Consider the following 14762-nt stretch of genomic DNA (forward strand, 5'->3'; position numbering starts at 1 on the left):
TCGCTGTTCTTAAGCGCAGTCTCTCTTTAAAATGCAAGACGGATTTCCAGCGCAAGAACATAATGTCCCTGTTTGCAGTCCCTCTGCAATCGCACCACTTCCTTTGGGAGCCACATGTCCTGAGGAATCCCTCCACCAAACTGCATTCAAGTATACGGTTGTATGGAACACTCCGGGTGGAGTTTAGGAGCAAGGCTGACCTTCAGCGTCACATCCCCAAATAAATCTTCCGCGGTCCCAGCTTTCCCAAGACTATGCTTAGCATGAGACTCTCTTGTACAATAAGCATTTCAGCACTAAAGCCACAGAGCAGAGCTATTTGGCATTTCCCAGTGAAGTGCAAGAAATTAAATAAGTTATGTTTTTATTGCTAATAGAATCAAGCACAGTCACTTTGTCAAACAGAAGGAAAAGATATACACAGGATGTGGCTTCTCCTCAGACCCTCCTCCCTGCCCCCTCCCAGGGTTCAGATGCACAGAACGTGTCACCTGGTCCCTTCCCATCCGGTTCCACTTTAAGATGATGTGTTGAGTATTCTGGAGTCTGAGGAGTCGGACCGCTCGTCGTAGTCGTCCTCGGGGTAAATGGGCTGCTTGGACACCATGGGGCACCCCTCGTCGGGGATGGAGATCCGCGGGTCCTCGGGGGTGCGCGCGGGGAGGACAGGCGAGCTCCTGAAGACGCTGGCAGAGTTCCCCGGGAAAGGGCTGACGTACTGGGACCTCAGCTGGTACTGCTGCTGCAGCGTCATGGTGTTCCACAGGGTGACGTCGTTGGGCAGAAAGGGGCTCGACTGGTTTCTCGCCAGAGTATTCCTCAGCATGAGAGGGTAGCGGGGCGGCTGGGGGAAAGGGTGCTGCAGGGGCACGGCCAGGGGGTTGGGGACAACGTTACTAGAGTCCGCAGAAAACCTCAACGTGTCTGGGACTCGGAAGGCCGACCCCACGGACCATTTGGAGGAGGAGATGGGGTAGGAGCTCAAGGTGTGTTCGAAGATGTGCCCGTTGGAGGGCAGCACGAGGCTCTCGGGCTCGGCTGCAGTTCGCTCGGCGGCCGAGACCGAGGACCGGCTGGACAGCAGGACCTCCACGGCGCTCACCAGGTCCCCCCCACAGCCCTTCAGGATCAGCTCCAGCACCGTGGGCTTCTGGTTGGGGAATATTTTTTTTAACACTTCCAGGGGGGGTCTGTTGGCTTTCAAGCTGAAGGGCAGAGAGACGGTCCCCGAGGGGCCCTCGATCAGGAGGTGATTCTGCTCCCCGTGGTACTTGGGGCTGTCGGAGCGGCTGTCCGAGTTGCCCCCGTTTTTCTGGCCTGCATACCCACCTTCATCCACCGACACTATCTCGGGGCTCTCGGGGGTGAAGCAGCCTTTACTTTTTGCGACATCTGGGGAGCTCCTCTGGTCCGTGTCTTTGTCGCTGAAGGTCTCAGCGTTGTCGGCCAAGCTGCTGTCCCCAAGTCGCTCTTCAGTCAAATCTGAAAAACAGAGAACAGCTGGGTTAATCCTCTCCTGGTGGCATAAGAGGAACAGATGTGCTCGGGAGGGAGCCCGCACGGGCTTTCTGGAAGGGGAAACGTGTCCCAGTGGGTCACAGCATACCACAAGCCTTAAAAAAAAAGAAAGAAAAAGAAATCCAAACTATGTCATTGGCAAATGGCAAAAAAAGACCCCTGAATATGAACATCTAGAAACCAGAGTGATGTCTCGGAACGATGTGTTCAGGGAAGCTTGTCTCAAACACGAGGGCAGCGAGAGGCCAAGGCCCCCAGGAGGTGTGGCCGCCCAGCAGCACAGCCGGACCAGGGGCCTCCTGTGGGCTGGGGACCCACAGGCCCAGGGAAGGTAGGAACGGGAGCTCGGGTTTTCCTCCCGGCTCTTCTTCTGCAAATGAGGCAGCCGGTGGAATTTAAGGACATCTTCGGCCTGCGGGTACCCGTGTACTGCGGGCAAGTTTAATATGTCAGATCCATTTTCCCGTGTGTAGATTTCTCATTAAGTATGCCTTGTGAAGTGGGCACCAACATGTTTCCACAGGATACCGCATATAGAACGAGTTGATATGATGCCAGAGTGAAGGAAAGAGGCCTCTGTACATTGAAACCTTTATTTAAAAGCCACTGAGGTGTGGCTCAGTTGACTGAGTGTCGGTCCATGAACCGAGAGGTCACTGGTTCAATTCCTGGTCAAGGCACATGCCTGGGTTTTGCAGGCTCAGTGCCTAGTGGGGGGCATGCAGGAGGCAGCCCATCAATGTTTCTCTCTCATCGATGTTTCTATCTCTATCTCTATCCTTCTCCCTTCCTCTCTCTCTAAAATCAATAAAAACATTTTTTTTAAAAGCCACTTGAGGGGCTGGCAGACCTGTCAACAACTTGGATTAGAAAGCATGCCAAACCAGCTGTGCATTCTGGATGGTGGGGGACAGGTTGCAGGAGGGGAAGGAGGAAGTGACTTGACAGGGTTCATGGAACTATGCAAGGAGCATGACCCATCAGTGAGGCAAATGCACCCCTAACTCCAGGACTTGAGGTGCCAGTGGGAGATACATTTTCCATGAACTGTTTTGTTACTAAAGTGCATTGAAAGGACTTAAAGAAACCTTGAATTAAAAGAAGAGAGACGCCGAAACCGGTTTGGCTCAGTGGATAGAGCATCGGCCTGCGGACTGAAAGGTCCCGGGTTCGATTCCGGTCAAGGGCATGTACCTGGGTTGCGGACACATCCCCAGTGGGAGATGTGCAGGAGGCAGCTGATCGATGTTTCTCTCTCATCGATGTTTCTAGCTCTCTATCTCTCTCCCTTCCTCTCTGTAAAAAAAATCAATAAAATATAAAAAAATAAAAAATAAAAGAAGAGAGGGGGGAAAACAGCTTTCCAAATAAAGCAGAGATTTGCTGTGAAGTAAACCAGGTGCAAATTTAACATCCTGACCTATGACCTTACCCCCAGACGGGCTAGAATTACAGTGCTAACCAGGCAGAAAGGAGTAGCTACGACTGTTTACTCGAAGAAGTAAATGCTAACAGACCTTTGTAATAAAGAGACATATTCCTTATTAATAAGCTGTATGCAAGTGGAATTCTATCCTTCTTAAAACATGTACTGGCAGTGTCTTCTGAAAGCCAATGTAACTGATCTAAAGGTGAAAATTATTAAGGACCCACTTGTCAGGTTGTACACAAGTGGTTTGCCTGTTTTCTACTTCCTGGCGTGAATGGCCTCATTGTCCCCTTCCCTGTGGGCCAACCTGATCATGTGTAGATAGCCAGTTGGTGAAATTTCATCAAAGCAGCTTCTAAAATCCATCTCCTCCTATGTGTTGTTGTTTACTTTAAAAGCCTTAAACAAAGGCCCATTTATGAACATGCTTCTACTATGGGCTGTATCTTAAACATAACTGAAAAAATAAAACTTTGGTTCTCCACAAAGCAGTAACTATGTGCCAAGCAAAAATACTTAGAAGATATTCTTACATTATATCAGTGCAACTTTCAATCATAAATCTGATAGGAATTCATATTTATCCCAAATCTGCATTTTAAGTAAGCTGCTTTTTTTTTCCAATATAAGATTTCTCTAGGGCAGCCGTGGGCAAACTACGGCCCGTGGGTCGAATCCGGCCCGTTTGAAATGAATAAAACTAAAAAAAAAAAAAAAGACCGTACCCTTTTATGTAATGATGTTTACTTTGAATTTATATTAGTTCACACAAACACTCCATCCATGCTTTTGTTCCGGCCCTCCGGTCCAGTTTAAGAACCCATTGTGGCCCTCGAGTCAAAAAGTTTGCCCACCCCTGCTCTAGGGGGTTCATGTAGAGCCCAGAGATGGCTTACATCTCTGCTTTCTGCAACAACTCTGGGATGAACAGAAGACCTATCTTTGAAAGAGAAATCTGACATATTCTCTCCTCCAACTTCCTAGGACTGGAGACCCAGTTTCATCTCCTGAGTTAAGGTGGTACTTATACTTCATCCAGAAGAGAAAAACAGCACACACACACAAAAAGCATCTATAAATTCACACTCACACACTGTCACCAGTATGTTAACTCAGCACGGAACTGAATGCACAATTGGATTTTGGCCCCTGCTCCATGGAGCTTGGAAGAGCAAGTCAAATACTCTCCCTGAGCAGAAATGAACATCAAAGAACGTTTTCAATATTAGGTACCTCTAAACAGTTTTCTTATGTCTTTAACTTGAGCTTTCATTACCTGTTATTATCAGGTATCTGTATCCCTGTAACACACAAGATACTGGAGACACAGAATAGATGGCAGCAAATAACAGAAGTGTGAGACTTGCCCCTAACTTGTGGAACTTGTCATTAAGTTGGGGAGATAAGATGCATGTGCAGGGGGGAAAGCAAACACACCCAGGTAGGCTTGCTACGCATTAAATATAACACGCATGTACACAAATGTTCAAGCAGCAGCCACAATAGCCAAAAGGTGAATGCAACCCGTGTCCACAGATGGATAAGGAGATAAATGAAATGTGGTCTATACAGACAATGGAATATTATTCAGCCTCAAAAAGGAATGAAATTCTGGCACATGCTACAATGTGGATGAAAACATGCTAAATGAAATAAGCCAGTTACAGAAGGGCAAATATTCTACGGTTCTACTTATTTGAGATACCTGGAATAGGCATATTTATAGACAGAAAATAGAGTGGTGGTTACCAGAGGCGGGGGGAAGGGAATAGTGTCTTACTGTTTAATCAGTACCACGTTTATGGTTGGGATGATGAAAACGTTCAGGAAATGGATAGCGGTGACGGTTGCACAACACTGTGAATGTACTAACGCCACTACGTGATACCCCTAAAAATGGTTAAAATAGTAAATTTTGTTATGTGTTGGTTTGTTGGTTTGGCACACACACACACACACAAAAAGAAATATGACACGTGGTATCCAAGCGATATAGGGGATGGTAAGATTTTTTTAAGTAAGAGAAACAAGTGTTTCTTCTACAAAATAAAGGGTGTATAAGTTTAGCTGAAAAGCTCAAAACTTTACTATTTTTATAAAGAAATATGTGGACCTAAAATCAGCTTCCTATTCTGAAAGGTAGATTTTCCCTACCCTGGGTGAGTCTGAAACACAGACAACATTAAGAGAAAGGTTCTGAGGTCTGTCAACCACCTTCACTCTCCCACAGAATGCTTCACGCTCCAGGAAAAGGGGGTTCAAACAGGAACTAGAGAACGCTATTCTGGCGGATCTGACACATCCACCGTTATGAAAAGATAGTATTTTTTTCAGGTTGGCAAACGATACACCATCCCAATAACCTGGATATGGGATGGCAGGAGTATAGATCTATGACAGTATAAAATCCACTGTTGACAGTGGAATCTTATATGGGTGCCACCTTGTTCCCCAATTGGGCCCCCTGCCCAGACTTTCCCCGTGCTACCCTTTGCCCCTGCTGATGTGCCATGCCCAGGGCAGCACGCACTTCCGGTTAGTTCTCAAGGGATGGTGGTGGACTGTGCTGATTCATCCACTCTCAGGTTTCTGGGCTGATCAGCCTCTCCAACTGGGAGTCAAGGCTATGGCGACAAAGTGAGAAAAGCTAGTAAGACGTCACAGGAATCCAATGTACGAACTCAACACTCCAACCAACGGAGGTAAGCACTGTTGATACTGTGTTCAAAGGGAAGATAGAAGACATTGAAAGAAGCAACGAGTGGGACTCGCCTCCGGCGTTCATACACCTGAGCAGCACAGAAAGGCCTGCTATGGGGTGTCAGGTGAGCAGAATCCCAATCAACAGCCAAAGGCTATTGGGGTTTCCAAGTCGGGCAAGGGGCAAGGGAAGACTAGCCTCTCACCTTGCACCAAGAGCAAACCCCTCGCTCAACAATCATTTCTGAAAGAAGAATATACAGTCCCTGCAATTCTGTGGCATTGTGGTCTATTGGTTGTGTTGTGGTACCTAAACTAGATGTATTGTAGACTATTCTATTATAAACACAGAGTCTCACAAGTAATTATAGAGGGTGAGTTGTGAGCCCAGCGATAAAGCATAATGTAATAACAGGTGTTTCTTTACATCGCTAGATTTTTTTTTCCTAAATGAACTTTATAAACCGTGTTGGTTTAAAACACAAAGGCCTTTCTTGATATAGAAATGTGAGGCTGCCAACAAACAAAATGAAAAGGAAACTACCCCCAAAATGCTTTACCCTCTTTTTTCTTGGAAGTGACACCCTAATTCCTAGAGCACAAAGAGGAAGAGTATACTTCAACTGGTAATACTTTCACACCTGGAATATGGGTATGGGAAGCCAAAACTACTGGACAAAAACTGAAAAGAAATCAATTTCATCTGATATTACAAACTACCTATTGAAAGTGATAGTCTATTGTTTCTAATGCTTAAACATCTAGACATCTTTAAAACTTACTCAATGCTCACTCTTCAATTTCATACTTTTTATGATGTAGAAACACAGCCACCCCTAAAATAAACTTTTCACTAGGGTAAAGGTTTTTAAAAGGTAATATTCAATTAAGAAGGAAATTTTTATATGGATAATGAGATACATATATTGTGTGTGTGTGTGTGTGTGTGTGTGTGTGTATATATGCCATAAGATAGCTACAAGACCTTAAAGAGAGAAAATGAACACTCACACAAAAGTGACTTCCATCTAAAATAAAATTACAGTTCAAAAATCTAACTTTCTTTTGAGGATTTTTCCATATGAAAATGCACTGAAGTAAAAAATAATTCTAGATATTCATTTCAAATGTTTTGAGAAAGCATACCCCATCTGTGAAACATTTTGCTCAAGACATAAACATGAAAAATTTTTCTGACTTAAATGTGGTGGGTTTGCCCCATTTTGTCCAATTATATCTACAAAACAAAATATATCTCACATCCAGAATGAAAATACAAAAACACTGGCACAGAGAAAGGAAGGTTTCTTAACGCACGTCACTGCGTTTCTTTTTTTTCTTCTGAAATTGCGTCAGGCGTTTTGAAACATGGACTGCATGTCCTCAGCTGTTCGCTTGAGCACTGGGGAACACACCTCTGAACAGCTTCCCCAATGGGTCATTTTCAAAGCACACAAACAAATCTTCAGTGGCAGGCAGGAGGCTGGGCAAGACTGGCTTCTAGAAGAGCCGACTGCCCAGTCAGAATTCTAACAGGAGACAGGCTTTGTACAACTTCTGTTACCTTTATCTCATACTACAAGTACAGAGTCATAAAAAACAACAAAACTGAATCGCTGACAACTTAAAGTATAGCAGGAAATGAATGTTGGTCTAAAATCTTTCCTTTTCTTCCTAAGGAGAAAAGAAAACTTGCGGAAAGTAAAAATATATAGTCACATTTTCCTTTATAAAAAATCATTAACGCCCTGGCTGGTGTGGGTCAGTGGTTAGAGTGCGAGCCCTCACACCCAAGGGTCTCATGTTGGATCCCGGCCCCAGTCAGGGTATGTGCTGGGGAGGCAACCAATTGATGTGTCTCTTTCACATCGATGTTCCTCCCTCTCTCCCTCTCTCTCCCTCTCTCCCCCTCTCCCCCACCGCCCCTCCCTTCCTTTCACTCTCTCTAAAAATCAACGGAAAAAACATTCTTGGGTGAGGATTAACAAAACAAAACAAAAACAAAAAAAGAAAAATCATAAGAAGATAAAAAATCATTAACAACACTGGGTTAATAACATGTGGCAGTATCAAAATGGTTTCTGCAGACCCATATTTTGGGGGAACATCTAAAGGGCTGGATATAAGGAAGGATGGTTTTGCAGCTGTGGACTACAGGATATTTCCTACAAAAATTTAGGTTTGACCTCTTTCTTGATTCAGAAAATAACACGTTTTGAGAAGCAGGAGGGAAATTACCTATAAATCTACATGTGTATCTGGTACTTATAAAAATGCAAGCCGGAGTGGTTTAGTTGGGTCAGAATCGTCCTGTGCATCTAAGGAAGGAGCTGGTTCGAACCCCGGTTGGGCAGGTACAGAGGCTGCAAATAGATGTTTCTCACATTGGTCTCTCTCTCCCTCCCGCCCTCCTCCCTCCCTCTAAGTATGTCCTCCGGTGAAGATTAAAAATTTTTTTTAAATTTTTTAAAATGTCTATTCATTCATCCACGTATTTAGCAAATATCCTTGAATCCCTCACTATGTGCCCAGGCATCTACTAGGTAAGAGTGTATGAAAAACCAGCGCATTTTTCATATATAGGGTAAAGGTTTTGATCAAAGCATTACCTCTTAGCCACTTACAGTTTACTAACTAATCTTTTGCAAAATTTCCAATTTATCTTTGTAATTGGTCACATTTTACATTGAAACACAGCAAGGAACTCAAAGGCCAGCAGCTGGACCAACTATGGTGTAAGCATTAGGGGGAATATTGTTGTAAACATTCACATATAAAGACTGGGTGCAACAGATATTCACACGGAATTAAACAAAGAATAATCAGTGCGGGGGGTGGGGGGCAAGGGGAGCAGAACACTGATCCTAGCTTTGCAAAATTTATGTCTGACTTGTCATTGGAATCAAAAGAGATTAGAGATCTGGAAAAAGAACTAATGTTCTGATATTTAAATTTTCCAGAATACTGTCATTCAGTGGTTGATGGGGCTTATTTTATAGCTGTTTATACAACAAAATGGGAGGGAAAAACACCGAGTTATGTTTTTGTTTCCTCAGCACTCAGACAAGGAAATGATTCACTAAAGCCACGTGGGACTCCTGGGGAGGGACACTCAGACGTTACTTAACCTTGGCCATGGGTGCCCATGCATACCCCAAGTTCAAGGTCCGCTGTGCCATCACAGTGAGTGGCTAATGGCCAGGAGACTGCAACAGGTTAAAAAGCCAAAGAAAAGAGGGAAGCGAGAAGGGAAAAGAGAGGAAGAAAGAGAGGGTAGGGGAGGCAGGCAGGCAGGCAGGCAGGCAGGCAAATAGTTCTGCACTGGGCTCCAGTCCTCCCTCCTGTCAGGAAGAAGTGCAACATTTCCAGGAAGGGGCTCCAAGTCCTCCAGGGCGTTGATTTACGGAGATTTACTCCCGGCCCTCTGTAAAGCTGTTAGCAGAAAGTGCTGACTGGCTGCAGCAGACTTTCTCATCAATGCTCTTTGATTGTATTTTGCAAACAAAATGCCTGTTGCTTGGTAACATTTCACTTGAGCCTGACCTTCCCCGAAAGTTATTGCTATCAGATTCGATTTACACTGTCCTCCTGTGATTACTGTAATCTTTTAAACCCGGGAGTTCATCCATCAGGGAAAAGAAAAGTTGGTTGTGTAAGGCGAGGGCACGGCCATCCCCCAGATTTATAACCTGGGGAAGTGTGCTGGGTGGAGGGGCCGGCTCTTTCCCGGGTGGCAGTGGAAGTCTGGTTTCTAGAGGTTGAAAAGCTCTGGTTTTTCATGCCAGCCCTGGTCTCAGGTCACAAGAGGGACCCCCGCACCACCCGATGCCCACCCCAGGCAGCTGGGGCTCCAGGGAGAGGGAAGCTGGGAGACCGCACTGCACTGGTGACCCTGGACCCCAAGGGGCTCACAGAGTGGGGTGACTGGAGCTGGGAGGGACAGCCTCCGCCTAGGGTTGCCAGATACATTTCAACTTCAAATATATAATGAAGAATTTTTAGTATTGAGTATGTCCCACCCAATATTTGCCATCCTGTTTTTTATTTGCATGTTTTTTTGCTAAATCTGGCAACCCTCGCACATGCAGCAGAGAGGGAGTGGATGGCCTGAGAGGCAGGAGTGAGAAATGCACGGAAAGTCTTGTTCCTCAGGCTCCACGCTCCTGGGCCAAGGAGCCCACCTGCAGAGGGGTGCAAGGACAGAAGCAGGCTGGGTGGGAGGGAGCGCCCCACCTGCCCAACTGCAGTTTCCCTGAGACTGGCAAGGGGCAGTATCCAGTGCAGCCGCAGCTGCCACTGAACATACCTTTGCTGGGACTCTCGTACCTCCTTCAGGGCCCCTGTGCCCTGTGACTGCTCCCGCAGGTGGTGGGCACACCACCCTATAGGCAGGGAGCTGGGCTGTCCTACTCACCCAGCTGGGCTGCGCACCAGGCCCTCCCCTTCCCCAACAGGCAGGGCCCCAGGAGCAAAGGAAATGGACGGGTGCCTCCAGAAAGGCCAGAAACTGAATATCCTCAGCGTCCTGCCCCTGGAACCAGCGCTGGGGTACGGTTTGGAAGAGACCAGTAGCACAGGATCACCTACTCCTTTTCATTTGGGTGGTTTTTGTTTTTGACAGTGCAACTCTGAGTCCAGCCCCTCGCCCCAAATGACGCCGTCTTAAAACCAGACCCCGAGTTTAAGTTCAGAGGCACACGGCACGAGTGACCTTGAAGTCTCTCCCACCTTTTCACTTTCTTCTGGCCAACACAGCCTCAGAGGGTTTCCCATCCGGGCCTGGACCGGTGATCTGGTACCACTCATTATACCTGCAGGTCTGTCTGTCTGTCTGTTTTGTAAATTAAGTTTAAAATAAGAAAGTAGACTGTACAGGACCCAGTGGAGCAGGAGCTGAAAGGCACAGAGCACATATAAAGATGCTATTCGGTACCGGGTATGAGGTAAACTAAAATAAAGGTAGTTTTCAAAAACTCCCAACTTCTCTCACTACAGGTCTCTTATTCACCCCTTTTCAGGAGAAATCAACAGAAAAGGAGACCCTTCTTTCCTATTTGGCCCTGCCCTCCTACTCCTAACCAAATATGATGTTTTTATTTCTTTTTCCTTTAAGAACACTGTAAAGACCTTGTGCACATACTTGTTTTGATGACAGATGCTGACAGAGGAAGAACCTACAGCTAGAGATCTTCCTTCTCCCGCCAGAGGCTGCCCGGACACTCTCCCCTGAAGGAAATGGTGAGGCGGGGGGAAGGGAGCCGCCATACAGGAGTGTAACTTTAGCTCTCACCTTGGAGTTGACCCTTAACTTTCCTCAGCTCCTGAGCCCAGGTCCTGAAAGGCTGGCTGGGCTGGTTCAGGCTGCTGACTCAGAAACACTAAGTGTTGAAAGATGCCACACTTCCCAGGGTATTTTCATGGGGGACTGGAAAGGGTGTGAGGGGGATGAAGAGGGAATTTAGGAGTCTAAGTGAATCGATGGTACATATGTAAAGAAGCTTAAATTATAATTTGGGGCTTAAAAAGATCTTATAATTCCAGGCCAGCCATAGATGATAATCAAAGAGCAGGGGGAAATGTACACCCAAAAAGAAAAAAGAATGCTTCAACCCAGAGCTAGAAATAATAACATTAGAATATGTAAATTCTCCTTAGAACCATCGCCACATGGAAAGGGATGGGGAACACACTACACCCTTAGATAAGATAACTCCAGTCCTTTAAAGAATCGGAAGCAGAACTTGAAGAAGAAATTCCTTCCAGTCGCAAAACTGAATGTTGGTGTTGATGTGGCACTCCCTGAACAGCGGGTGCCTCTCCAGCGGTGCCCAGCAAACAGACCTTTCTCTAGGGCAGTGGTTCTCAACCTTCTGGCCCTTTAAATACAGTTCCTCATGTTGTGACCCAACCATAAAATTATTTTCGTTGCTACTTCATAACTGTAATGTTGCTACTGTTATGAATCGTAATGTAAATATCTGATATGCAGGATGGTCTTAGGCGACCCCTGTGAAAGGGTCGTTCGACCGCCAAAGGGGTCGAGACCCACAGGTTGAGAACCGCTGCTCTGGGGCATGTGCTTTTCACCTGCATTCGTAGCTAACAACAACAACAACGAAATTTCCACAGTTACGGACTGAAGCAGCCCTTTTTGAAAGGACCAACCTAGACACAGAAATCACAGATCTCCATAATTTGCCAGCAGATACAGATTCCTAATGGTCTGGGAACTTACTGTTACATGCCGACCTGCCATGTGAACAGAGCTTCACTTACTTCTCTGCATGTAGTGAACTACTTGTCCAGGAGTCCCTGATATACTTCGAACTATGCATGGTATGCTACACGCAAATAAATCACAATACGCACAACTGCAGGAAGGTATGATATACATAGCAACCAGTATCTCACCCAGGCGGGTTCTCTACGCGTACACCCCAAATGGGCTTCCTTACAGAGCAATGCATGGAAACCATCCACCTGCATGCTTGCCTTCCTCATGAAAACAACAACTCTGTGTGTGTTTTCTTGTGCCGCCACCACATCATCGGATTGGTGATTGGCATTTTTAATGGAATTATAGGGTCAAACCAACTGAAAGAAGAAAATAAAAGTTATATAAATGAGTGTGTAAGGTATGTAATGTGACCAGCTAGAAACTGAGCCCTTGGTCCCTGATGGCTCAGTCTCCCACAGCCACCAACGACTCTGACCTCTCTCATGGTACATCCGATTCTCCTTTGCAATTACCTGTTCTCGATTTGGAGGACTCGGGCTGTCCCTGAACACTCAGAATAACAGAGAGGGCACCGGTCTGGTTTGTCCGGTGAAATCAGTCTCCTTTTATTCTCCCAAACCTGCATCCTTCTGCTGCTGCCGCCGCAGCAGGTGCTGCCCCGCCTTTCTTCCTGCCCTCGCTACCCTCCTCCTGGCTTGTTTTTGGTCTTGTGACTCTTTAGAAACCATGAACTTTGGGTATCCCAAAGAATGGTTTGAAGGGCACAGGATGTGGACAGAATCTCCTCTTGAATTGAGACCCCCAAACTCAAAGCCCTATTATTATAGGAGTGCTGCTGGGCAGGTAGCCATTGCAAACTGCTACCTACGACTGACATAAACTTGGATTCCTGCTATGGTGTTGGAGGCAATGGAGGTTACAAGTTATTGACATGAATCAACTTCTAGAAGCGAGACAAAACATTCCCCGTTACTTGTTTTAACCTAAAGGAGAAAGGCAAAATAAACCGTCTTTCTCTCTCCCTCCTATTCTTCTGTGGCAAACCTACAAATATGAAGAGATCATATTGAAAGGAGAGAGACAACTGGGGTGGGGTGGGGGGCATTACTCAGAGAAATGCTTACATCCTACTTTGGATTAAATATCCACAAAATCCAGGGCAGCAGATCTGTGCCTGCAAGGCTGCCTGTCCACTGACCCCCAAACCAGTGAGTGCATCTCCCCAGCTCCACGCATCAGTCAACTGCTCCTGAAAGCCCCTCTCCAAAAGCCAGAAGCTTTTGCAGACTTCCACAAACTCCTTGGAGGTGTGGGGGGTGGAAGGGTGTCAGAAGTTCTGCCACCGTCCTACCTTTGGGGCTCTGGGCCTTATAGGGCCTTCCTTCGAAAAATTCAAGCAAATCCCTTTATCCCCTATCCGAGAAGATCGGAGCTTTTCCTTTTCTTTCCTATTTGCCACACCAAACACATGTCAATTGAACTCCAAGAGCCTAAAATCAAAGGAGTGCTTGGGCTGGGCAGAACAGCACGCAAGAGATTCCCAGGAGAAAAGAGCCTCATCTGGGGTTTGCAGACCGGAGACCTGGAGGAGGGAAAGGGATGGAAGCAATGGGGTGGAGGGAACCTGTCTACCTCCAGAGCTCAGGGTGGACCCACTCTCTCTAATGCACAACACAGGAGGAGAGGAGAGAAGAGCGCAGAGAGGTGAAGGGAAGCAAGAGAGTCTTTGCTCCATATCTTAGAGCATGAGGCACAAGCCTCCTAGAATCAGGGAAAGGGCTCTCCAGACCTGGCCTTCCTCACCGCAGGTCAAGTTTTTGGTTTGTTGTTGTTTTTTTTGTGTGTGTGTTTTATTTTTTTCAAAAAAATATGTTTTTATTGATTTCAGCAAGGAATGGAGAGAGAGAGATATAGAAACATCAATGATGAGAGAGAATCATTGGGAGCCTCCCGCACACCCCCAACTGGGGATCGAGCCCGAAATCCAGGCATGTGCCCTTGACGGGAATCAAACCCGGGACCCTTCAGTTCACAGGCCGGACACTCTATCCACTGAGCCAGACCGGCTAGGGCCGCAGGTCAAGTTTTGTTTGTATTTCTTTAAACCACAGAGACAGCTGAAGGCGGCCTGAGGAACCTATTGAAAGACGTGAGCAGTTTTGCAAAAGAAGCTCACTCTGACCACACCAGATTCTGGGTCCTCCCTATCAGTTTAGAAGCCTTTCTGGCCTTTTGTACTATTGCTTCTAAATGAGACTTCTTTCCACAAAGTGCAAGACGCTGCAGACCACTGTGCGCCACCAGACAGGCTTGGGGTTAGCTCCAGTTCCCTCGGGGCCGGGCCGAGAAGAACAACCGGCTCGCAGTCAGCCAAGCCCCTCGGGCCTTGGCTCCGTCCTGCACCTACACGTCCCAACCTCTCTAAAAAGCCCTAAGGAGGGGAACCCCCTGAGCACGGCGGTGTGTACGCCCGCGTGGGTTTTAATTTGGACCTGTCACGACCTCTTTAGTTACCCGTCGCACAGTCCCGTCGTCTGGCTAGCCCCAGGCGCCTTTCTCGCGGGCGTCCGGGTTTCACCTCCCGGATCCAGACGGAAAGCCGGCAGCTGCCCGGAGAATAACCGGCCGGGCGGAGTTTGGAGAGGAAGCCCCGGCAAGGCCCACCTCCCCAAACCTGCCTCCAGGGTTCCCGAGCTCCCCAGTGTTTCCGCCCGCGCGCTGGGCCCGGCTCCCCGCCCGCAGCCCTCCTACCTGGCTTGGCGAGCGGCGTCTGCAGCGCCCCGGCTGGGGCTCGGCGGCCCATCGCAGCGCGGCGGCCGCAGCCAACTCGGCGGCAGGGCGCGGCGGCTGGGATCGCTGCAAGGTCGGCGGCAGCTA

The 14762-nt window shown here is 47.2% G+C and overlaps 1 protein-coding gene across 1 annotated transcript; it reads right to left on the bottom strand.

The window, feature by feature from the left end:
- Positions 1–347: 347 nt before the first annotated feature.
- Positions 348–14755, bottom strand: DMRT3 (doublesex and mab-3 related transcription factor 3). Its single transcript, XM_006104288.3, has 2 exons — positions 14637–14755; positions 348–1482 (listed from the first exon to the last, which is right to left on the bottom strand). The coding sequence occupies exons 1-2, from the start codon at positions 14686–14688 to the stop codon at positions 518–520; spliced, it is 1017 nt and encodes a 338-aa protein (XP_006104350.1). The 5' UTR covers positions 14689–14755; the 3' UTR covers positions 348–517.
- Between the last annotated feature and the right edge of the window lie 7 nt (positions 14756–14762).

This window comes from Myotis lucifugus, unplaced genomic scaffold (assembly GCF_000147115.1).
Source record: "Myotis lucifugus unplaced genomic scaffold, Myoluc2.0 scaffold_560, whole genome shotgun sequence".
Lineage (NCBI taxonomy): Eukaryota > Metazoa > Chordata > Mammalia > Chiroptera > Vespertilionidae > Myotis > Myotis lucifugus.

What these genes read in the sequence shown, in the direction of transcription:
- DMRT3 (XM_006104288.3), bottom strand. Translation starts at nt 14,688, where the DNA reads ATGGGCCGCCGAGCCCCAGCCGGGGCGCTGCAGACGCCGCTCGCCAAG. An exon ending in GACGCCGCTCGCCAAGCCAG is followed by an intron (nt 1,483 to 14,636) that starts GTAGGAGGGCTG and finishes TCTGTTTTTCAG; the next exon opens with ATTTGACTGAAGAGCGACTT.